Here is a 25,264-nt window from a genome sequence, read left to right on the forward strand (position 1 = left end):
CAGGGCAGAGGGAGTGAGAGGCCCCTCAAGTAAATGCACACATGTTTTTTCTGACTGTTGGAGAAGTCATAACCATGGAGATGTTATGGAGGTCTAGGATTTCTGTGAGATGAGAGGAACTAGTAAGGACTCAGGTCAAAGTTCTTTTGTTGTCAATGTGATCTCTGCAACTGGGTAACTACAAAGGCCTTTTAAAACAGGAGCCCAAAGTTTTCCTTGCTTTAGTCATATGCTGGGGAAAAAATAACAAATGGCTCCAGTAGGGGGTCTTGGAATCTTATCCTCCTGCAACTCCTGGTTTCTATTCAGACACTTGAAGTTATGGTCAAGTTGTAGGAAGGAAAAAATGCAATAAAGAAAAGAAGGCACACAGGCAAAATGGCCGCCACCCAGGCACTCCAGTAGCTGACCGGATAGTGCGTTGATTATCGCAACATCCATGGCACGATTTCTGTCTGGAGACCTTTGTTGCATGTCCTTCCACCTCTCTACCCTCAGTTTACTGTCTGTCTAATGTCCTATATGAATAAAAAAAACAGACAATGTATATTTAAAAACTGTCCGCACTCCGTGACTGTAGCCCACTCCTACAGTCATGCCAGCTCACGTCAAGTGTCCACTGCCCAGGCTTTTGGCACAGAGTGATCAATGTTATCATCGTGGTAAAGAAGTATCCAGGTCATAAGATGAGTAATTCTGTCTGTGGTTTCCTAAACCTTAAGTCATCCCTGGTTGCAAAGAACCAGTTCAGATTCGAGGGGGGTGGGGGGGGGGGGGGGGGGGTCAGTTTCCCTCCTCCTTCTTTTGCCCATTGCCAGTAAATAGGTGGGTTCACTTTTCCAGTAAGGACTCTGTTTCCCAGTAACGCCTCTCTCCGCTCCAGGCCTGGGGGAGGGAATGACATTGGAGACGGCCAGCTTTTCTTTACCTGTGAGCACTGAACAGGCAAGAGTCATTGTCTGGTGATGTGAGCCAGCACTCCATCAAATAGTGCCACAGCAGTCATATGACTGACTAGCTAGCTACCTACCTACATGTAGCTGTTCTGCTGGAGACCTGTGATGGCCTGTCTGCTATTCTCAAGGGGATTTCTGTTTTGCGCTTGGCATGAGTTCATCTTCCAAAGTGGTGCAGAAGAGATTTGGTGTAGAGGAAAAAAAATAGTTGACCAAGTCAACTAAGTATATGGCGTTTAAGTGCAACTAATTGTACTCATTATTATAGTATAAAGTATGTTCACAACTGACCCCTCATTTTAATTGACCAACTAAATGTTAACGGGCTATAATCACTTGCGTAATGCCACTGCATCGATGGAGAATCATCCATGTCCACGTCACAATGCATCTTAGAGGTCTCAGAAACGCAGACCTCTACAGGGACTTATCACAGACAAGGTCAGAGAGTGAAGGATGAGGCTGGCATGGCTGGGCTCTGCGTCAGGCACCCAGAACTGGTGGCAAGCAAACTGACACTGGGAGCCAACCCAGGGCACAGCCAGGAAAGGAAAGAGGCGCATCACCTATAGATACTCTGTGGCACGACAGTGGAACTAGCAACACTGCAGAGCTCAAGACCCTGATGCTAGACAGGAGGGAGTGAAGGAAGCGATTCAGGAGTCCTGAGTTGGTGCTGGCTGGTCTGCACTCTTGCGTCGCAATTTCTACAACTCTACATTCTACTCTGTGAATGCTGCACCAAATACCAAGCCTTTCTTGAGGAAAAGGGGAAAAAGGCATCACATCGGCCCACCTTGCCCTCTCAAAATCTGTGCCAGCATCGGCCCTTGTAAAAAATTAATAAATAAAATAAATATTGCAATGTAATGTTTTCCCCAATAACGCTCAGCTCTGGTGTGTCCCATCCTCTTGGCATTTTGGCAACTTGATGCAGTTCCTACATCAATTCAACTCTGTTGAGGGTTGACATGCTCTCAAAGACTGCAGCTAATTTACCCTCAATTAGGCCATCCCCAGCTAATTTATAAGATACACAAAATGCTAGATCTTAATTTTTCTTGGAGATTTTCCCAGAACATTATGGCTTAGACAGCAAAGTGGCATTCTGCCAAGTGTTGCCTTTTTTCCCACACTCAGTATTCAGTCAACACTGTTTTGTGAAATTGTGTTTAGATTTTTTACACAAGGGGTAGAATTGTCCCTACAGATAAGTGAACAATTGCTTTTTCACTCAATGCAATTTGTATATTCCATGGAACTAAAAGAGATTTTTATTTATTTTCTGCCTTGTTCCTATCTACTTTGGCGTTGTTCATCAATAGAAAAGTAGTTTTAGAGATAATTATAATGGCAGGGTATTTAGAAGTCCTGACTGGGATTTTCAATACCATAAAAAATATTGATTGGAGAAAATATACTGTAGATAAAATGTAATTGTATTTCAACAGGGAACTTAGCCAACAGAAGAATTATTGGAGATAGAATGGAAATAATTGGCTGGTCATTTCTATTATTTAGTTCTCCTACCTAAACAATCGATTAAAGATGACTAGATATGAAATCATGAAAATATTGCCACATATCTTAACTCATCCACTGTCAAGGGCGACTTTGACGACTTTTAGTTTTTTAGTGGTTTTATAAAAGATAGCGCTGTTCTCTATCACCCGAGTGATCGCTTTCACTTTCGACTCACAAGGATCCGGAAACGGCGTCATCCAAAGATTTCCGCCTTTTCATGGAAACGGCTGTATCTTGAGTTGCCTTTTTTTGCCCTGGATGTTCTTTTCGTTGCTAGAAGAGAAGGGGCTGTCGTGGTTGAAAATATTTTTCTCTGGGCAACGCACACAGATACCGGGTGTGTTTACTAACGGCCAGATGAGCGATAATAATGGATAACATTTTTCTGTGGCCAGTTGAAAAGGTAAGAAAAGCGTGCATTTTTGTCTAGAGATGGTATATTCACATGCTGCTACAAGAGAACGGGCCATCGCGTGGAATATTCTTTCTCTGGGCGACGTACACGGATACCGCGTGTGTTTACAAACTGTCAGACAAGCGATCATAACGGATATACATTTTCTGTGACCAGTTGAAAAGGTATAAAAAAAGAAAATGTCTGGCAGTGGGCAAACACAGCCAGAAAAGTCTGGCAGAGAATGAGTTAAGTCATCAGAGTCATCTGGAGATGACTTATCCAACTACAAAAGCAGTTTATTAACCACATGATTTTATTCATGCCATTACTACATAATCTCTGTTCAGCCCACTGATGTGTCAGATTTAGGGCTGAAACCATTGATTAATATTTTCTTAGCGATTATTCTATGGATGACTTTTCGATTAATCGAGAATTGTGGTTTTATATATATATATATATATATATATATATATATATATATATATATATATATATATATATATATATATATATTTACATATACTGTATATCAACAAATCAATTAACCATTTAAGCATTATTTTATACTTTGTCTCAACAGTATCCTGCAAAGATAACGAAAATGGCAGATCTACAAGCTCAAAACACGGTGGCGCGTTGTGAGCTTGTAGATTCGATATTTTCACTATTTTATTATTATTAAAAAAAGAATGAAACTGCTGCTATGCAAATCACAGCTCAGCTCAGTTACATTGGCAGTGTTGCCATGTCCACTTATTAAAAGCGACTTTGAGCTTGTTTTTCTGTAAAGTAGCTTGTAAATATTGGAGGGTGTTTTTTTTTTGGGCTTGTTTCTACAGTGTAGTTGCTTATTTGGGCTTGCTTCCTAATGTTCAAACATTTTCATGTCAAGGACGAGAGCCGCTGGAATCCAAACCGCGCCCCCGACCGTTGGCTGGATGGTTCCACTATGTATATCTGATGGACACCTGTTTGTCAACTGTTGCTGTTAAAATATGTTAGTCTGTTACATAGGTTAATAATTGCTTCTCTGCTGACGCTATCCAAAGAGTTTATAAATAGATGCACACTGCCAAACTGTTGCTGTTCGAATACGATAGTCTGTTATATGTTAATATGAATAATTGCTTCTCTGCTGGCTTTATTATATATTAGATTATACAATATGCATATTTGAATGGCCATGCTCGCTCTCTCTCTCCAAGCAGTCAGGACACTTAAAAAAAAGAAACGTATCTACAAGCTCACAATATAAAAGACAGTTTTTGTGCATTAGGACAGGCGTTCTCACATGCTCTATTTTCCTGTACAGTTTGCGGTATGTACCGTTCTCAGTCTTGGCGGAATAGTCGAGTACATACTTGCTATTCACGTGAGATATGACAGCATTTGGTGTCGAGAATTATCAATATAGCATCCATGATCCATCCACCTGCAGACTGGCAGACAGAGTAACTTAACCCATTGAGATAAAAATGGAACGGATGGTTTTCTGCTGTGGAAAAGGCAATGAAAGCGACCATTTGCAGGCAGAATAATATATTCTCATTCACTCAATATATTCTATATATCATCTATATCATTATCACAGGGTTAACAGAGCTGCTCCTGCAGCCGTAATTATCTCCTCATTCCACTCCAAACTTATCTTGAAATATCAACTCGCTCGTTTTAACGGTGGTGGTGCGCTTTCTCTCTCTCTCAATATTAAAGCAAGCTCGCTCTACCCAACAGAGAGAGCGAGAGCGAGCATGGCCATTCAAATATGCATTATTTTATAAACTAATACTATAATAAAGCCAGCAGAGAAGAAATTATTCATATTAACATAACAGACTATCGTATTTTAACAGCAACAGTTTAGCAGTCTGCATCTATTTATAAACTCTTTGGATAGCGTCAGCAGAGAAGCAATTATTAACCTATATAACAGACTATCGTATTTTAACAGCAACAAAATTTTAACATTGTGGAACCAGCCAGCCAATAGAGACGGGTCGGGGGCGCGGTTTGGATTCCAGCGGCTCTTCAGGGGTGGGGTTTGCCTCCGGTTAGTTCCCAAATCACGTGGACCCCCAAATTAATATGTATTTGTGACTGGACCCACCACACAAGATTTGTGTTGTTAAAATGTTTCAGAAATATTCCAAATAACTCATATTTTTATTTTTAAGAACGGATTATAGGTTTAAAGTGGTTAATTGACACAATACTCATTTAAACTCATTTTGCTGGGGACTCACATCTGTGTGTGTGATCATGTAGCCTATTGTCGCTTCTTTTGGGCTTGTTTTCATAGACCTGATTGCTTGTTTCTCTCGCGAAATCTGGCAACACTGAACGTTGGCACTAAAGCTCATGTTGGCACATTAGCACATAACTAGTGATATGTGGGCAATTAGGTGTAGGCATTGTTCAAGATATATGCATATCACTGTAGTTCAATGTAAAAGGATGAAGGAAAGTAATCCCCCCCACTACATTAAGTACTGGTTAGTAAACATTTTTAAATGTATATGGTTATGTTTAGGGAGATTCTAGCCAGACACCTGCTAATTGAGGTACCCAACTGTCTGAGAGCCTTTTCAATTGCACTGTGAAGACGGTAGACTATCTTTTTACACAAACACCGTCAATATAGCGTGTACCCCGGTGAAATGTCATGAAGGTATGAAAAAATAGATAACACCCAAGTCTAAATGGCAGGGTCACTTAGTGGCCAAGTATGTTACACACACAAGGAATTTGACTTGGTGGTTGCTCAGAGAGACGGATAATCATAACACAAATGGCGGTTAAAAATAGAAGAAAGTACAGCTTTCAGGCTTCAAGCAGAATGCCGTTCCCCATTCCTTTTACGAAGGAACATTTTGTTTATGTTTATTGTCAATGCATTGTCTTCCTGTGGACTGTTGCTGGGCAGATACAAGGGGTGTGCGCGGCTGGCAGTTGAGTTCAGTGCGTGCTCTGAGGATTGTGACAGTTATGGTATAATCTGGTATCACTGCAGTGCTCCTCAGTGATTCAAGTGACATCATCTCTGACGAGCTGCAACAGACAGCACAGGTGGCCTGGGCTTCTAAATAAAGAACCACCACGTTTCTAAACGTGCATTGTGCCCCATGACCAACCCCTAAAACCCACCCGAAGGCTCTCCCAAGTGCCAGTGAAAGAGCTGGATTTTCCAGGAGCCGGGGGGAGTCTCCCCCTAGTCTGTACTGTTACATAACCCTTTCGAGGAATTCTTTGCCTGTACAGCAGCGGACTGGGAGACCGGTAGTGTTTTTGACTAATCCAAATGATGGCCCAATACGTGCTCAAACCGTAACGAAAATAATGTTGATTCTTAAGAAAAATAGCCCACAGGGATGTGTGGGAAAATATGGAAATGGTTAACCATCTCTCTGCTGTGTGAAAAAGGATGCACACGCATTCACAAAGACAGTCACTGAACTATAAAGCTACATCTTAGAGTTGGAATATAACAACCCATGTGTGTTTTTATAGGATTACTTTCTGGTTGCACTAGTTCTACTGCAAACACACACACAGACTTTAAACATAGGTGATATGTGGGTGTGTGGTGATGGTGATGATGGGCTGGAGGCCGGTGGGGGGGGGCGGGGGGGGGTGTCAGGACTGGAGGAAAACTATACTGCATGGAGGTCTCAGGGGAATGCTGCTGCTAGCTGCTGAATCCCTTTCCTCATAGACACATTCCTTCTGGAGCCAGGAAACACACACACACATACACATACACACACACACACACACACACACACACACACACACACACACACACACACACACACACACACACATACACACGTACACACACACACCCATACAGACAGTTTCATCCAAACCCCCTCATGTTGCTAGGAGACGAGCCAAAACCTTTCCACTCTGCTCTTGGTTGGTTGGTTATACAGTATGTTCTCTTGTAGTTAGCATAGGCTAGTCATCATCAACCGTCTCGCTGGTTAGCTAATGATGGAAGGGGTCGGTCAAGAGTTGTGCATAACGTTGGTTAACGATCAGAGTCAAGAAAAGAGGTCCTCAAGATGATTGCTTTAACTATTATTTTTATTTTCTCACCATAACTATTATAAATTATAGCTAGCTAGCTAAGCTAACGAAACAGAATGGAAATTCTTAATGGCAGGAACGTTCACTTTGTTATTATCAGTTTCAAACGGTCTGTATACAGACATAACCCATAAGGAAATTCAGCCCTCTAAACTAACCAAGAGATTCATACTAAGACGGGAAAGAATCGAGGCATTGGAGAAAAGAGCCCTCTGTTCTTTGCTGAATATACAAAAACCCTAAATTTAGCTTCAGTTTCCCTGACTACTGGGGAAAGAGAATTTATGGTGATGGTCAGGAATTAATCTCATTTATTTGGTTTGGCAATGAACGTACTCCAATAATATTCAGCTAATTCGCATTTGAGCTAAATATTTCAATAGAAGTCAATTTGGTAATAAAGAGAAACATTTCTTACTTGTACTCTTGCTACATCATCTGCCAACCATAGGTTATAAATAAAATGCTAGCAAGTCTAAGGTTTTCAGTTGCATGTCAAGGTTTCTCTGGACCTACAAACTGATACACGAGTGAATATGCTGGCCTGCGTTTCCAGCATAACATGCCAGTTCCTCCTCTGGAGTGCTCATGGTCATAGCTGGCGGCCTGGCCCCATGCTGCATGTGCAATGGAAATGGAAAATTGGATTACATCAAAGGACGCCCTCCACTCACTGTGATGTCGGCCCTCACCCTTGTATAAATGCATACACACAGCACAGCAAGGAGGGGATAGCCTCCACTAATGATATGATAATCCAGCAAAATGTGACTCAGCGCCTCAGATTAAACTGTTGTCACCATGACAACCTCCCCGGGGGGCACTTGGGGGAGGGCTGGGTTGCCCGCTACCTTGTGCTATACCTCGTGCATGGCTGCACGTATGCACACAAAAACACACCCCATCGGCGAGTCTTTTTATAGCAGGGGTCAGGGGTGGGGTCAGGGGGGTGGAGGGGTCACTGGAGCAGGCTGAGTGAGGATAGAAAGGCGTTGTGCAGCATTCCCCATAAGGAAGGACTTTACCGATGCTGTCACCAATACCCAGGAAACGCTACAGTAGCAGTAGTTCTCAAGCTTTTCAATATCAGAGACCCCCTCAGACTGGTATGCATAGGCCGCAGACCCCCAAATAAAACCAAATGGACCTCTCTTTGGACAGGTCTCTTGTCAAGAGTTACCGACCCATAAGTGTCCATTTGGTTCCCAACTATCAATCATTTAGCTGGGGACTCTCTGGAACCACCTCAAGGACCACTGGGGGTCCCCAGCCCGGACCCCACTTTGAGAACCACTGGTATAGAGCACCAAAGTCTTGATGTCAGAGCCACACCCCCAGGGTCATAATTAACCCATTCAAAAATCCCATTGACTTATTTTTTTAAATCACTTTAAATAAGACCTGTGTTCCATATATAAAAATAACGAGGCCTACAAATATAGACTGTATCAAATATAACTCCATTTATTAAACGATGCAGAGCCACCTCCCCGACAGAGTGCCCGGATTCATTTATTTTTGGAACACAGTCAGTTCTTATATTAAGTGATTATTTTTTTTATTAGAAGGGAAATGTCTTTCTGACACATAGTCTTTGACATCAGACTAAAGTACTCTGCGTTAATTGCCGCATGTCCAAGATTCTACCCCAGTTGTTTGACATCAAACTTAACGTTGTGAAACATTGTATCCAGAACAAGCCGCTGTGTTTATGTGTACTCTTACTTTACCCATTCGTCTACCTTTACATGGGAACTGCACTGGTTGCAAGTTCCTTTTGTGTTGTGATATGAATTATCTTGTGTTGATAATGGAATAAGAACATCATAATGGGAAAATCTTCCTCTTCTCTTCACATGCTTTATCCTCTACTGGCACTTCCACGGCTATTGGATCTTCTAGGAACCCAGGAACTTCATCTGAGCTCGGCGGCTGGTCAGACTCTGACCTTGTTCTAATTGGGCTATTAGTTGTAATGCTGATGATCTAGGAATTTAAGCTTATTCTGTGGTTGCACTTGTTGTAAGTTGACTGGAGAGGAGCATTAGCTAAATGACTAAATGTGGAGGGGAAACTTCATCACACATACATGCACATGTACTCGAACATGCACACGCGCACAGCACACACAGTGTTGTAAGGAAACCTAACCCTGAGCTGGGCCTGATACAAGGCCAGAGGAATTCCTGTAATTTGAGTTTATACCTCCTGGGTTCTTTCCTTCTCTTTTTCTCTCTCATGCACGCACACGCACATACACACACACCTGGGATTTCCTTCCTCTGCTGGCTCCTGCCTTTCTCATCAGCCCTCTCTGTCTGCAGTGTGTCAGAGACAATGCATACGGATGGAGGAAATATCTCCAACATGATTTAGCAGCTGTTGCCATCGAGGGCCAAACGATTATGTTTCATCACTCATGGATGCATCTTGTGAGAGTCTATGATGGCAGCATTTCTCTTTTTGGGAGAGCATCTCCCATCTGTTGGCAGTTATCAAATGAAGGGGTGTGTGTGTGTGTGTGTGTGTGTGTGTGTGTGTGTGTGTGTGTGCACACGCACGCACGCTTTTTCAAGCAGCCAGCAGAGTTGGATTATGTGAAGTTGGACTTCCAGGGTTTTAATGCACAACATGTGCCTAATAATTAGAGAGCAGCCCCAATGTTTCCTGTGTGTGTGTGTGTGTGTGTTGTGAATGTGTCTTCTGAATGTAAAGGGAAGTGCGTGCGTGCGTGCGTGCGTGCAGGGAAGCTTTGATGTCCAATTTGAGGGCTTTGGACTTTGTACATTAATGGATAGAAAGGAAGGCATTTGTCACATTGTGTCCGACATCGGGGCTTATCGGCCCATTCAAAAACTTTAAAACCGACACTTTCTATGAGGCACAGGTGGATGGATGCTTATTTGACGATTATTTTACCACATTTAACTGAATCTGTGCCATTTAATTGTTCAGTGCAATTACACCTTTACGCTCGTTTGATTTTGTTTGAGTGTTTTGGGTTGAGTAGCTCCAGCTAGTTTAGCTGTGCTGCGCTGTGAGTTGGTAGATCGGCTATTTTTGGAGCACGACCCCGGCGCACAATCCAGTATTAATCCGGCTTTTCTTGTCTTTTGGACAAAATTGTACACAAGCGAGGTATTTGTGTGTGTCTGCCTGCTTGTGTCAGCAGGCCGTTTCTTGTAAAGGTCATGCTCTTTAGGATGCCACACTGGTATGCGAGCCATTTGTATGTGCAGGGCAGACGTTCTCTCTTCTCTGTGCGTGCGCGTTTGTGAGGGCCCTGGATAGAGAGAGAGGGAGGGAGAGTGCGGGTCACCAGTAACCAGAGCTCGCCAGTGGTGAACAAAGTATGTGCTCAAGAAAATACTAATTACGATGTGCATTTTCTTGTTAATATAAATGCATTGCCGTATTGAAATTTAGAACAAAATGTAAAAAAAAAAAAACTAATTTTAAGAAATAAATTATAATAATGGTGCAAATAGCAGGGTAAAGTATGGCTCTGGAAATGGAGCTTACGTGATTTTGGTAAAGTTTGAGTCCCAAGAGTCCCGAATCCTAGAAACGCAATATTATTATATTATATTATATATAATAGTTAAATTACAATATTTCTAATTGAAATGTAGCTGAGTGAAAGAAAATGTACTTGAGTTACTGTCCACCACTGTCTATCGCCAGACCATAGCTGAATGTGAAAAAGAAAAACAACATCAAATTCAAGACAGACGGTATGTTTTCGTCTGCGCTTGGATGTGTTGAGGATCAACTCTCTCACAGTTGCTCACTCTCTCTCTCTCTCGTCCGTCCGTTGCTCTTCTCCAATTTCTTCCTCCCTTTCGATTCTCTTTTTTTTTTCCCTCCGCATTTTTTCCTTTTTTTTTTTTTACAGCTTCTCTGTCACATGTTCGCTCGCTAAGGAGGCCAGCTGACTGTGGTTTGTTTTCCTTCTCGGCTGCGGGGTCATCCAATCAGATCAGCGGCTTTCGGCCACCGCCCCCTGCCCCCACCCTTTACTATGTAGTAACTGGCAGAGTTTCAAAACATCAGCAGGCGTGTCCATGTGTATGTGTGTCCGTGGCAACAAGCCAACAGGGGTTACCACTGGAGAGGGGCGGGGGCCGGCCCGGGCGGCAGAGAAAGGGAAACGAGGTATAGACAAAACGAAAGAACGGAAAAACAGAATGGCATACAAAGTGGCAAAGAGGGGCCAAGGGGAGAGGAGTGAAATGGGGCATGGATGGAAAGGGGGGGGGGGGGTAGAAAGAGGGTCGAGTGTAGGTACTTGTGACTTGTATGAAAAGGAGCTTTGTCTGGCAGATGGGATTCCTGTGATTGGTGCGAATGTCGAGATTGGGTATTCCACAGATTATCCAGCCGAGACATTCCAGACTGGCTTTAGCCCGCTGCCGACAATTCTGTATTTTTATATCTGGAATAGCACTCAGCACCGCCCCTTTCAGTCTGGCTCCATTTTCCTTCGCTCAACCACTCTCCACCCTCCCTCCCTACCTATCATACTTGTACAGAGTTGAAGAGTGTGTTTCAGATAGAATAGAGAAGAAGAATGCCTGTAATTTGTATCTATTCTGTATTCTGTGGGTCTAACTGACTGCTGTTAGTGAGTTTGTCTTTTTTCCTTTTTTAAGTAATTTCCAGGAGTTTCTGTGAACTGATGTTGCTGCTTTTTTTTTCCATTTAAAAAAAAAAACTTTGATTCACTGTAGCGAACCTGTGCACGTGTGTCTTGTTTGTGTGTGGGTGCATGCTTCTTTGCTTGACCGTTGGATACCTAATCCTCTTGACACCTGCTTTTGCCTGATGTGTTGGAATGGGGTGGGTGGGTGTGTCAGTCAGAAAGACTGTGGGTCACCACACAGCCGTCTCTCTAGGGCGTGCGCCGTGCGTCTAGGCAAGCAGAATGTTGTGCGGTCTCACTCAGAAGAAGACTTTCACCAACCAATGTGGAGAGACTATAGCTCTGCAATTTTGGCGGGGAATCTTTTAGTTTTTCCTTGTATTACAATTTGAAGTATTCTGTTTGTGAGACACTTAACCATATATTAGATAAGTATTAGATAGTTAATAACTTTCAACATTTCCCATGGTTTAGAAAGTCACAAAATAGAATGTATATTCATGAATGTAGAAAACGGAAATCTCAACGGCTGAGCAGATTAGACACTGGAGCCCATGTCCTTTTATCCATTTATATAACTTAAGAGATTGTATTTGCGACAATGCAGTATTCGAGTGTCGTTACTACTGTCTGTCTGTGAAACAGGAATTCTCCAAGGCTAAGACAACAGGAACTGCCATTCTTCACCTTGTTTGGCTCCGGCCACCAAGCACACTGACATCAGCCCTTAAGAATGTCCCTGTGGTGTGTGCCGGTGTCTGTTTGGCTTGGGCAATTTGGCCTAAAGGCCTAACACACATATTGAGGCCACGACAATGGTTGTCACTCTGTAACGGTAATGAAACCACAAGCACACACCCATCCCTACCCCCTCCTCTAAAAAAGAGACCAGTCACATATCTTGCAAGAAAAGCATGTGTTTGTCTGATAGCGATAACTAAAAACAATGTGCACACGTTGTTTATTTTTGTAGCCTACATATGGGAATGTATATTTGCGTAGCCTTTGTAAATTGTATGGGAATACATGTATGTGAACCCATTTATTTTTGCAAAATGGAAGCATATTGTGTGAGAAACACAGTTCACTAATGTAATTAATACATTTTGCCCTGATATGGAAATGGAAATACTGTTATTATCATAATCTGTTTATCAAAATTGTATATTGCTTGAGCCTAGTGTCTGTTTATACATTTCTGACCGTGTTCCCATCTTTTGAAAGGCAGAAAAAAGAAAGTGCACATGCTCCTGCCCGAGGCAGTGACTTAATCTAGAACTGGTTATATGAAGAATGCTTTGGTTTTATTTAATGTTTTAAGGAAAGGCCTTTTTGTGTTATCCTTTTAGCATTATTATATAACTGTACCTCTATACTTTTTGCGAACTAATTAAGTTAATAAAGTATTCAATCAATCAGTCAAAAAGCTTTGTCTTTAAATTGCAGCTGTAAATAGAATTAAATGGAATATTAAGCCTTGCAATCCAGGACTGTTTGATGGATATTATGCTGCAAACTGCTTCACAAACTGTACAGCTTTTATACAGAAACGGTATAATCAGTGTACAAGACAACTGGATAGTACTTTTGGATAGTACTACAGCCATCTGAGAACTCTGCATTTCACAGAAGTGCCGTTAAAAGATGAAGTGGAAGCTCTTTTCAGAGAACATGCTCTTGCCGTTCCCAGAGTAGTCTTGGCTTTCTGGCACCATGGTGTGATGTTACTGGCCCTTGTCCCCTCCCCCATGCAGTGTGCATGCAGGCAGGGAGTGCTACAGCGAGTGATATTACTGGCTGATCGTGCTCGTGCCCTCTACCCCAGTTCCCATTGCCTATGGGAGTGGGAGGGGGAGGGTTGGGGAGGGGTGAATCCTACCGCAGCCTGCTAGCTGGCTAAGCTGGGCTAGCACCAGCACCTATGGTCTAAAAGGCAAGGCAGCCCATTCACAGGCAACCCAGTGTGTGTGTGTGTGTGTGTGTGTGTGTGTGTGTGTGTGTGTGTGTCTATATACAGTATATATAGTGATGAGATACCGATACAGTGATGGATATTTTCTATAGCTGAACCCCGTGGCTACTGGCCAGTACTTACAATCACAACATTTCATGAAGTGGTCACTGTCTCATCTCATTATGGTGGTCAAATATTGCTGCTAGACTGGTGCCACAAATCCTTAAATAGTAAATACCAATGCTTACATGACCAGCAGTAAACCAGTGGCCGTCATGGGGGTGCGTGCATTTGTATGCGTAAGTGTAAAAAGAGGTGGGGGTGACTAACATCCTGTGGACTAATGAAATACTATAACTCACTTCCCCAGCATGGCCCAGCCCCACTGCCACGGGGCTTTATAGTCGTATGTGACAGATTGTATCCATCCCCTACCTACCTGAGAGCTACACTGTAAAATGAGTGTTAATTTAGCACAAATGGAATCAAATTCAACAGAAACGGAACTAAATTAAACACAAATGGAACCAAATTCAACACGAATGGAACCAGATTTAACACAAATGGAACCAAATGGTCCATTTGGACCTATTTGTACACTCCTCAGAGTTAAATGAACATGGAGGATTTTACTGCGTAGAAGGCCTAGTACTCGTTAATCATGTTCCCTGTGCTTATGTGTGTGCGTGAGTGTGTTTTAGAACAGTGGTTCTCCACTTTAACCCTATACACATCGGCTATTTGAAAATAGCCAATCTACAACCTCATAACGCGAGTTATGAGCTTGTAAATCGGCTATTTAAAGAAAGAAAAGAATGTGACAAATTTGGGATGTTTTAAAAACATTCATCAATGCAAATCTTATATAAATCTTTGGTTCTCTTTTCAGATGCACAGCCAAATGCATATTCATTTGGGTGTCCTTGACATGAAAAAGTTTGAGAACCACTGGTTTAGAATGTGTTGTATGTTTTGGAGAGCTCTTAGGGTAATTCACCTAAACCCTGAAGGCCTCCTTTCCAGAATGATCTTTGTGGAATTTACAACTTCTGTTACCGTGACAGCTCACCTATTTCATGTCTCTTGATCTTGCTTTTCACATTTCTGTGTCACGTGTGTGTCTTGGCCGGTCTAGTTTGGCTCAGTACCCTGTATAACGTGCCACCTACACAGTAAAATCCATGAGTGTACAAATGAAACAAAATGGGCTACTAAAGGCCATTTATGGTCAATGGTTCCAAGGAATTGTGGACCAAATGACGGTCTATATTACACCATATTGTGTCTAACCATTAAAATGTCATTGGATTGGGGTCCCAGAGATGATGCATATACAAATGGGGAACCTTGAAATGGTGCACTGTATATTCTTGACAACTGGGTTTGGCTTGTGGGTATGTTTCTTCTTACAGAAAGTTAATTCAATCCACCAACCTTTTTATTTCTGTACCATATTTGCTCCTTCAAAATACAAAAAGTGGAACGTGTGTGTGTGTGTGTGTGTGTGTGTATATATAAGAATGAATGATAGTCTTGAGTGGAGATCTCAGAGAAGAACCAGTATCCTGTGTAGATCAATAATATTGACGACCGTTCTAAGAGGCCAATGTATTATGTAATCCACAACTGTGTGTATTTGTGTGTGTGTGTGCGCAAGTGTATATATTTGCAAGTTGGCGTGTGTACGTGCCTGACACCTCAAGGACTCAGGAGTTGTTGATGATACTTGAGTAGGAGATAGTAGTGAGAGACTTTACTATAGATGTGCTACTATCTGTCATGGGATCTACTGGCAGTGAAACGCTACTCCGCTTAGGGTTTAGGACGGTCCTCCAGGGTTTGTTTTTGTTGCATTTCGTTTTCTGTACTTAGTTTCCCATGTCTCCAATTAACCTCCAACTGATGGGGACGCAAGAGAAAAAAACGATGTACTTTTTAGTACGGCAGGTACTGATGGACCAATTGGAGAGGGATAAGCTGAATTTATTTAAAACGTCGCCCTGGTGTCGCTTTTTGGAATAGACTCATTGTTCGCTTGTAGATCAGGCGTTTTAAGCAAGCAACACCATTGTGCTTGCGGAGCACAAGTCAGACTATAGGTGTAAACAGCCACTCAACAGTCTTTTTCTGCCACTTCAGGTGACCGCCACAATCCGTCAATCCTCTAACTCAGTGGTTCTTAAAGTAGGGTCCAGGGACCCTCAGTGTTCCTTGAGGGGGTTTCTAAATGTGGACCCTTACAGGTCTGTAACTGTGACCGTATACACATCTGTATACGCTCAGAGTTATGAGGGTTCCTTGAAATTAAAACGTTTGAGAAGAACCACTGTCCCAACTAACCCATCTCACCACATATCTATCCAACCTCCTATTTCCTCCCTGTCCTCTGGCTGTCCCTCATCCTCTGTCCAACCTGTCTTTCTCTCTCCTATCTCCAACCCAGCTGCATTCCATCCTTTTGTCTCTCTGCCCCCCCCCCCCCCAAACAAACACACACACATAATTTTTGGATAAGTCGGGGGGATTGAGTGACAGAGTTGAGCAGAGGCAGAAATAGAAGAGAATGTTCAATAGAAGTAGGGAAGATGGCAAGAAAAGGACAAGAAGAAAGGATTCCATGAGAAGCTTATTGGGTGGGGGGGTGGAAGGGCATCGGAGGAGGTGCGGAAGTCCCAGATAGAAAAGGAGGTGTGTTCGTCTCATTAGATTATGCTACTCCCCCGGGGGAACGGCCATTATTGATGGATTGATTGCAGGCACCTCCCCCTCTACACTGGTCTCCTGCTATTGGGTGCATTGATCCTCTGTCTCCCTGGGATATGATGGCCAGTGCATATTTAATTACCCTCTGATTACAACCAATCATGGTTCAGACGCTGGCTCGCAGCAGGATTTAGGTGGAAGCAGTAAGGTTAGCTGTCACATCTAACCTCTGTTCCTCCAGGGACAATGGGGGGTCTCGTTTTTGGCAAACTGTTAATTCCTTGTTTGGTTTCGTTGTAAACCTTGATAATTATTCTTAAATGGGTGTGGTTTGGCTGGGAATCTTACATTAGAAGTGCCTTTTATAACACAGGGATTTCTTTACTTTAAAAAAAAATCTTTTTTTGTTGGAATTTGAAATATTAATTTAATGTGTTTTCTATTCTGATGACTGTTAGCCTTCTCTTAAGTAGGGTTCCTGAAACTAAACCCTCAAGGTATAATTTGAAATGTGTACTAGATAGATGGATAGATAGATACGATAGATAGATCCATTACCGATACAGACAGATAGCGAGTGGATGACAGCAGGAAGTTATGGATGTCAACACGTACACATGATGGTTTCTTTTAACAGCCCCAATAGCATTGTCTCCGTCTCTTGTTCTCCTGGTTGAACTGGTATTCTAACTGGTCAAAGCAGACACACCTTTTGACACACCTCCGACACTCCCACCACGGGTTCTGTCGAGACAAGAAAACGGTAGAAAATCACATTTATTCATTGTCTTGATGGGCTTTTAAAGTTTTTAAAAGTGATTTGCTTTGGAGTGATTAAATAAGTGATGAATTTCTCTATATTCTGATAGTAATCATTGCTATATAAAGTGTTCAGTGACAGGGGTGTCACCGTCTCTTCAATTCTTTAGTAAACAGAAAATGCATTTTTCAACCAATTGATCCAATCAGGACAGAGAACTGATACAGGATACAGGACAAACAGTTGAAAGTGGAAGTGATGACGCTAAGAAATAAACAAGCAAAATTGAAACTGGAGCTGATTAAAGGGTGCTCTCTCCTGATTGGATGAAATGGGTTTTCTGTTTATAAAAGAAATGGAAAGACGGATAATCCCCCGTTACTGAAAAAGCACTCTATAGCAATGATTACTATCGGAATATAGAGCTTTAACTTTTAATAAACCGTTAGTTTTACCGAAAGATAGTTTGTTTTCTTTTCTGAACTAAATGAATAGAAAGCATAACTGCCTTTTAAATTGCTAAATGGGAAAAGTAGTGGGGAAATGTTACATTCGCATATTACATCCCTTCACAACTGAACTCCCCAGGCGTGGAGAATGGTCCAAAACAATATTGATCCGTGTTAGGTGTGGCTGCTAATCCCTCCTTCCTTCCTGAGCTATTATGGTAGGAAGGCAGCAGGTCTCTGGGGTGTAAAAGCTTATGTCCCTGGTCAGGCATATATACATATGGATGCCCTGTTTGTCATTCATGTACTTCCACATTCATTAGCTGTGGAAACTGGGGATGGATATGTGTGTGTGTGTGTGTGTGTATGTGTGTGTGTGTGTGTGTGTGTGTGTGTGTGTGTGTGTTTCTGTGTAGGTGGGTGGGGGTTGGATGTGGGAGAGGGGGAGAGAGTGAGTGAGAGACACAAACAAACTTCCTGATGCATGTATTGATCTCGCTGGTCTCTCCATGTCATTGAGAGGTGATGGTGACTCGGCGCTGTTATGCAGCAGCCAGTCGGTGCGTTGACCACAAAATGGCAGCGTCAGAATCCGAGACCTGTGTTGCACTGGTTCCATGTTCTCTGATGATGTTACCATCCCATCCCTGTATTCTGTCCTACCAAAAATAAGCAGGAATGCAAAAACAACGTGTTAGTTGCACCTCCAAAGTAAACCGTCCATAACATTACCACAATATACGACTGCAGCCGTGGTTGTTGTTGTTGTTGATCAGTCAGTTAAAAGTCTCTCTAAAATCTCTAACCCTTTTCCCCCTCTTGCTCTCTCTCGCTCTCTCTCCTTAACCCAGGTGTTCCTGTTTTTCTGTGAGACCTGCTCGGTGCCCATTTGCAGGGAGTGCAGCTCGGGCCGACACATAGGCCACAGTTTCGTGTACCTACAGGATGCCGTGCAGGACTCCAGAGCCATCACCATCCAGCTCCTGGCAGACGCACAGCAAGGACGACAGGCCGTGCAGGTGAGGACCAGGAGGGGTGGGGGCCCCGGGGGTCTGTGTGTGTGTGTGGGGTGGTGGTGGGAGGAAGTGGGTACACACAAAGTACAGACTTCCCAGGCATCTCATAGGTTGAGCCAGAGGAGCGTTGTGTACTTACTTACTTCCTTCCACCACCACAGTGGAGCCTGGCTGTTGAGCTGATCATGGAAGAAATGTTTGAGAGTGACCAGGCCGAGGCTCTGAGAAGCATGGAGGTTAGAGGTGGCCAGCTGGCCCTAGAAGGGGGTTGGGTTGCATGGGGTGAGGTCTGGTGAGGGCAGGCCTTGAAGGTCAAAGGGGAGGAGGCGGAGGGGAATGGAGGAGGAGGGGGGGGTAGGGAGGTATTTAAAGGATTTTAGAGAAAGGAAAACGTCCCCTCCCCTTTCAAAGGAGTAGAATGCTGCCACCCCCTTCTTTTCCCTCCTCTCTCTCTCTTTATCTCTCTTGTGGTCTCTCTCTCCGTCACACACACACACACAGAACCCCTCTTCATTTACATGATTGTAGATTATGTGCAAGCCTCTTCAGAGCTCCAGCTGTGCTCCACAGAGAAAGGTACGCAACGCATGTTAAGGAAGCATCTGCGGAAGGCAGCAGGACACAAAAGAGGACGGTCTCAATGTGATAATGTGGCATAAAATCGGCCTATTATCTCGAGTTGATATCTGTATCACCCTGCCTGGGCACGTGCTCACATTTTATTATACAGCATGCTGATTAGTGATGTCTTTTTTGGGGGGGGGATGGCTGCAGAATATATGAGATAAGAAAGTAGTGGCAGAGGGGACACTTGAGCTCATTTCCCACTGGACAAAAAACCCCACTAACACCCACTAAAAATCTAGCTTTTGTCTTTAGTGGGAAATGTTACAATTCACATTCATTTCCCGGGACAAATGACTCTGCAGTAGGAACGGTTATTAATCGGTTCCAGCTCCGATCGGCAGTGATAGAAACATGGCACCAAGGTAGACACGAACATTTCACCTCTTTTCCAGTGCAATGCTATGACAGACAGGTGACGTACCAGAAGTGTTTTAACATAGCCAAAATGCAGGCAGTATAGTAGAACATTTGAAATCCATGTCATGCGAAAACGAGCACTGATTTTGGCGGGTGGCAGTTTTGGTGTTAGAAAACTTTCTGCAAACTTGCGACTAATTTTTCCAGCATGTATTGGCGGAAACGTAGTGAAACCGCTGATCGGTCTAGTCTTGTGGTTTGCGTGATTAACCCCAGGCAAACATGCAGACAGACCCTCTCCTAGACCGCTTCTCTCCTACAGTGCCACACCATAAAACCCCCAGAAAGGCATACTTCTCTTTCTCTCTCTCTCTCTCTCTCTCTTTCTCTCTCTCTGTATATATCACATACCCAGCTTTTATTTGGTGAGGGGTTGATAAAGGTTGATATCAACCTTCCTTCCAACCTTCCTTCCCGCACAACTTCCTTCCCACACTTTTGGGACTACCATTTTATTCATCAGGGCAGTTGAGAGTAATGCTAACCTGTTTATTAATTGAAAGTGTTGATGAAATGCTCTTCTTTCTTTGTCCGTGTGAATAAATAAATTCTAAATAAATTAACGTCCTGCTCTATACATAACATTATATAAAGGAACGAATAAGCTCAAGCCTTGCTTTTGATGCACATGACAAGAGACGGAAGAGTTCCGTTCACCATCACCAAGCTCTGAGGAATGCTTTTAAAACATGTTTTGAATGCCTTGCTCTAGAGTTTTCACCCAAACTAAAGCTTACAGGGGTAGTTAACATTCTAGTGTTGCGTAACCTGCCTGGACGGTGGAGCAATGCTGTGACCTTGGGGTGGACAAGTCACTAGAAACCTGAAACACTAGCCATTCCGCTGAGGTCATATGACCTCATGGCGCGTCTTCTTAAATGTTTCCTCAACATCGTTTGCGACTCGCCCATCGCTCATGCCTGACCTTTTGTGTTGATGGGGACACCCTTAAGCAACTAAGTGGGTGGGCGAGGCCCGCACACACCTCAGCAGGTAACTCTTACCTGGCCCTCTCAGTAACCCCTACACTGTAAAATCTACATTTGTTGGAGATGGTTTCCTTGCTCTTCCATTGAGGAATGGTAGACCCCGCCTGGTGTCGGCTATCTACTGGCTGACAGGTAATACTGGACCGGGTCCACTTGGTTACATTTGTACACTCTCAGAGTTATAAATGAACAGTGAGGATTTTACTGTGTACCACCTTTTGTAGTGTGTACTGTATATTGAAGAAGACTACTAATCAAGTTTATGAACGGCACTCGTCTACTTTACAGACAACGTATGGTAAAGCATAATTTATGCTTAGGCAACAAATGTTTTTTGGGGCAGAAACGTAAATAAATTACTACCGTATTAATGTTTCCCAAAAAACGTTTAATCGAGTGGTGAGTCGAACCGGCCCATTTTTAGCTGAGTCATGGACTCTGCCCATGGGGAAGGGTGCAGTTGTGTTTGGCATTTGTGTGTGTGCGTTAGGGTGAGTCTGCGTGTTTACATACTCTCTGGCGTCAGCGTTTACTCCTGAGGTGACCTGGGAGAGAATGCACACACACACACACACACACACACACAGACACGCACACACACACACAGACACGCATGCACGCACGCACACACACACACACACACACACACACACACACACACACACACACACACACACACACACACACACACACACACACACACACACACACACACACACACCCCCCACCCCCTGGGGTAGGAAATTTCCTCCCACTCCACACCCATTATCTTCTCTGACCTCTAACCCTGAATGTGTGACCTCCTGGTTGGTCAGCTCTGGTTCATTCTGCGGTCTGATTGGTCAGTTTGGACATTATTTGTATTCCAGGCTGCTGCTGTCCAGAGAATGAGAGCGAGACTGACCGCCAGGGGCATGAGAAAGATCATGAGAGAGACAGAATATTAAATAGAGCTGCAACTATCCATTATTGTTTCAGCGATTATCTATTATTACTATTATTGTGTTTTTTGGAAGTTTTATAAAATGTTCTTTTATATATATACCGTATCTATGAATTTACTTTATAATTGACTCTACAATCAACTACATCAAATTGTCTGAAAAAAACGCTTCTTTCACCCTATTATGTACTTTGATGTACAATGGTGTCATGCAAAAATAGCGACAGTTGATCTACGAATTGATTCTTAGCATTTTTTATTATTGATTAAATCGAATAGTTTCACCCCTAGAAGTGAGTGAAAGGTAGGTACAAGCTCACGAAAATAAAAACACAGATGAAAGATGTTGGACACACACACACACACACACACACGGTTGGTGGTTGGCCAAAAAACAACAAAATAAAAATCTCAGAATTCCCTCCTCCTGCTGTTCGCTGTTCCTTTCTGGGGGCCTGATTTAGCTGACCCTTTAACTGCCTGCCGCAAATGGCAAGAGGAAAGAGAAAAGGTCCCTGCTGCCAAGGCTTTGTTCCCCTGGGGGCGGGGTCTTAAGACGGGGGTCGCAGATCACGACCTGCTGGGGGTTAGACTGACCTCTGACCTGTGTGGCTGATGCCACAAAGGAAGCCCTATCTATCCCACTGGCCTGCGTCCATGTGAGGTCCAGCAGCCACCCTGTGACCTCCTGAAAGACGCCAGAGGAAAACCCTGATAAAAACCAAGGGGGAAGGGACACAAACAAAGCAGAAGAGAATGTGGATTTAACCCAAAAAATTTGGGAGCCACACAATTTAACCATATTAACCCTGACGTCCCCATTTTGGGCATGTCATTAAAGGCAGAATTGTTATTTTGATTGTTTAAAAAATCAATAAATCAGATTTTCAAACATATTTTTGAGTAACTGAAGTCCAGTCTATTCCCCCAGTCTATTTGTAACGATACCAACGAACTCACAATATGATATTACAATACGAGTCCACAATATGATATTTATCACGATAAAAAACAAAATAGGGGGAAAAGAAATCACTGAAATCTGTAGGACACAACTTTTCATGTCCCATCTGCTGTCATAACATGATAATATAGTTCTGGGTAGCTTGTGAATTCCACCCATCTGTTTCACTCTTATTACTGATCTGCTGTTGAAACAAACAAAAAAAGTTTGGCCCATTATCATATCTAGACATTTTTGTTATGGTAATATCGCGATAACAACAATATTGCTACATCCCCATAGGATATAGTTGCCTTTTGCGCCTCCATTTAGAATCGTGTGTTGAAGTAACTCAAACCGGTTCTAGGCTTAAATTTACATTTAGTCCATTCCCCATGTATCACAGAGAAAAGGATTGTCTTAGTTTTCCCCAAAAGTCTGCAGATGTACCGCAATGCATACTGTAGCATCCAGCAAGGAAAATATCAACTGACCGCATAACCATTTATAATATCCATTTTATAATGTTGCATTCTCCGTGAGCAATCTTAAAATCTTTAATGTCGCACAACAATTTGGCTAGTGTTTTATCAGATGATCCAGTATTATAATAAGTATACTGTTGTCCAGTTGCTAATGTATCTTTATTTCTCTGTCTTGGATAACAGTTGGGTAGATAATAAATATAAGCCATTAGTCAAGTATGAATCAGCACATTTTCAGTTTCTGTGTACTTGGTGATCAGCAGACACTACACACAATTTGAATGCAGAGAGGAAGTAGTTTTAGCGTTCAGCACCAGTAGGAAGTGACATCCTAGTCTGTATAGTGAAGTAACATGTTATTCTTGAACCCCAACACCCCCACTCTGTTTCCCATATCCCCCCTAAATCACTGGCTGCATGTGAGAAAGGAACGGGTCATAATGACAGAGCAGGTGTCGTTGCATCCACCCTCCAGGGAGACGTGGGACAGAAAGAGTCCTTGCTTTTAATACTTCCTCCCCCTTTTATATGCCGTTTCCTTTATACTTCCTCCTCCTTTTATATCCTGTTTCCTTTATGATTCCTCCTCCTTTCATATCCTGTTTCCTTTCCTCTCTTATCATGCAGTTGAACACTGACATCCTTAGTGTTGATTTAACCGGGCTGTGTACATTAGTGTACCATTTGTCCCTTTTTACCCCATTATGACAATTCCCAGTTTTTCCCCCGTCACGTGTAGTCCCTGACACTGCCAACCCCTGTGGTTGGTCATGTGGGAGGGCGTAGACAACCACGTGTCTCCTCTGATAGACATGAAGTCACCAGCCTCTTCTTTTCACCCGACTATGTGGAGTTTAACTGGGAGAACGTAATGCATGCAGAGGAACACGCTATTCCTCTCAGTTACACATCCCAATATGAACCGGCGCTATTGCAGCGACAGAGAAAGGGAAAGGGAGACCTCTCAGTTTCAGCTTCACCCAGCTGATGGCTGCTGCTCAGATGGTTATGATAAGCGTTAAGGAGGGAGCAGTTGGGGGTTAATTCCCCCCCCCCACCTAGCTTCCCTCGCATGAACACGGCCGGTTGTGTTTGCCCAGGCAAGCCGGAAGCCCTGCAAACCACTAGTGTCGGTGGTGGGCAGGAACTTCATGCCTGCACCACCCAGACACCAGGATAGCAGAAATGTCTTGGTGAAGCCTTTTTGTTGAGCATTTATTAGTTTTAATTCGTTTTATTTTGCAGTCTAACATGAGGTTTAGAAAAAAAAGAAAATTAACTAGTCAACATAAGTGTTATTTACAATATGTCATATTATATTGTTGACCCTTCCCTATTACAGGGGCGAGTTGTTGAAATTCACAATGTTGTTTTGCCCCAGCTGACTATGTTGAAGTACATTTTGAACATTTTGTACTGCACAAAATGCATTTAGAACATTTTCTACGGCACAAGATGCATTTCAAAGTGCTGAGTGTTCATTTAATGCGTAATATATACTCCACCGGACTCCGAAAATAGCAGATCTACTAGCTCACTCGCGACCCGTTGTGAGCTAGTAGATCAGCTATATTCAATGCGCGACTCCGTGACAAAAAAATATAAATCGGGCTTAACTCTTTCTGTATAACTGGTCAAAACTATTTGCAGTGTAGGAACTGTTGATTGAAGGCTACCTCTACACCAAATCTGGGGTCCAAGTGGTTAAACAGATGAGTGCAGAACCATGGCTCATTGTGTAATAACCCCATACGTGCTTCTCTTGTCTCCTAGCTGAGTATGGAGAAGGCCCAGGCCATGGCAGAACAGGTGGAGATCAAGGCCAAGGTGGTGCAGACGGAGGTGAAGGCCATTGTCCTCAGACACAAGAAGGCCCTGGAGGAGAGAGAGTGTGAACTACTGTGGAAGGTGAGATACTGCTTGATCACACATAAGCCCTGTCCGGACAAGCTTAGTATCACAGGGAGAAGGTCTGGTAATATCATTTTCACCCGAGCAATTTGGTGATTTTGGTGTTGTGTGGACCAACACAATTTGTGATTATTACATTGATTATTAATTTGTGATAACTGACCGTTTATACGGTGTGCCTCCGTAGGAGGCTAGTTGTCAACGGACGTGTGCTTGTAGATCATGCTAGCTTGTACAGTATGTCATGTTAGATCATGCTAGCTAGAAAGCAAGCTTGTAGATCTGCTATTTTTGAAAAAAATAAGAAATACATGTTGACATTTTTTTTGTGCCTATAATGACATGCCCAAAATAGGGATGCCAGGGTTCATGTGGTTAAGTGAAACACCCCTCAGTAATTCTGAAGTGTAATAAGTTCATCATATTGATTGTACTCTTGACAGGGTTCAAATGTGA

The 25,264-nt window shown here is 43.0% G+C and overlaps 1 protein-coding gene across 1 annotated transcript in view; it reads left to right on the top strand.

The window, feature by feature from the left end:
- Positions 1 to 25,264, top strand: part of LOC308094667 (E3 ubiquitin-protein ligase TRIM71-like) — a 35,526-nt gene that overhangs the window by 2,017 nt on the left and 8,245 nt on the right. Inside the window, exons 2-3 of the mRNA XM_080441437.1 lie at positions 18,329 to 18,496; positions 24,671 to 24,805. Coding sequence (XP_080297563.1) covers positions 18,329 to 18,496; positions 24,671 to 24,805 — 303 coding nt within the window. The remainder of the gene's footprint in view (positions 1 to 18,328; positions 18,497 to 24,670; positions 24,806 to 25,264) is intronic.

This window comes from Gymnoscopelus braueri (genome assembly GCF_963280865.1).
Source record: "Gymnoscopelus braueri genome assembly, chromosome: 11".
Lineage (NCBI taxonomy): Eukaryota > Metazoa > Chordata > Actinopteri > Myctophiformes > Myctophidae > Gymnoscopelus > Gymnoscopelus braueri.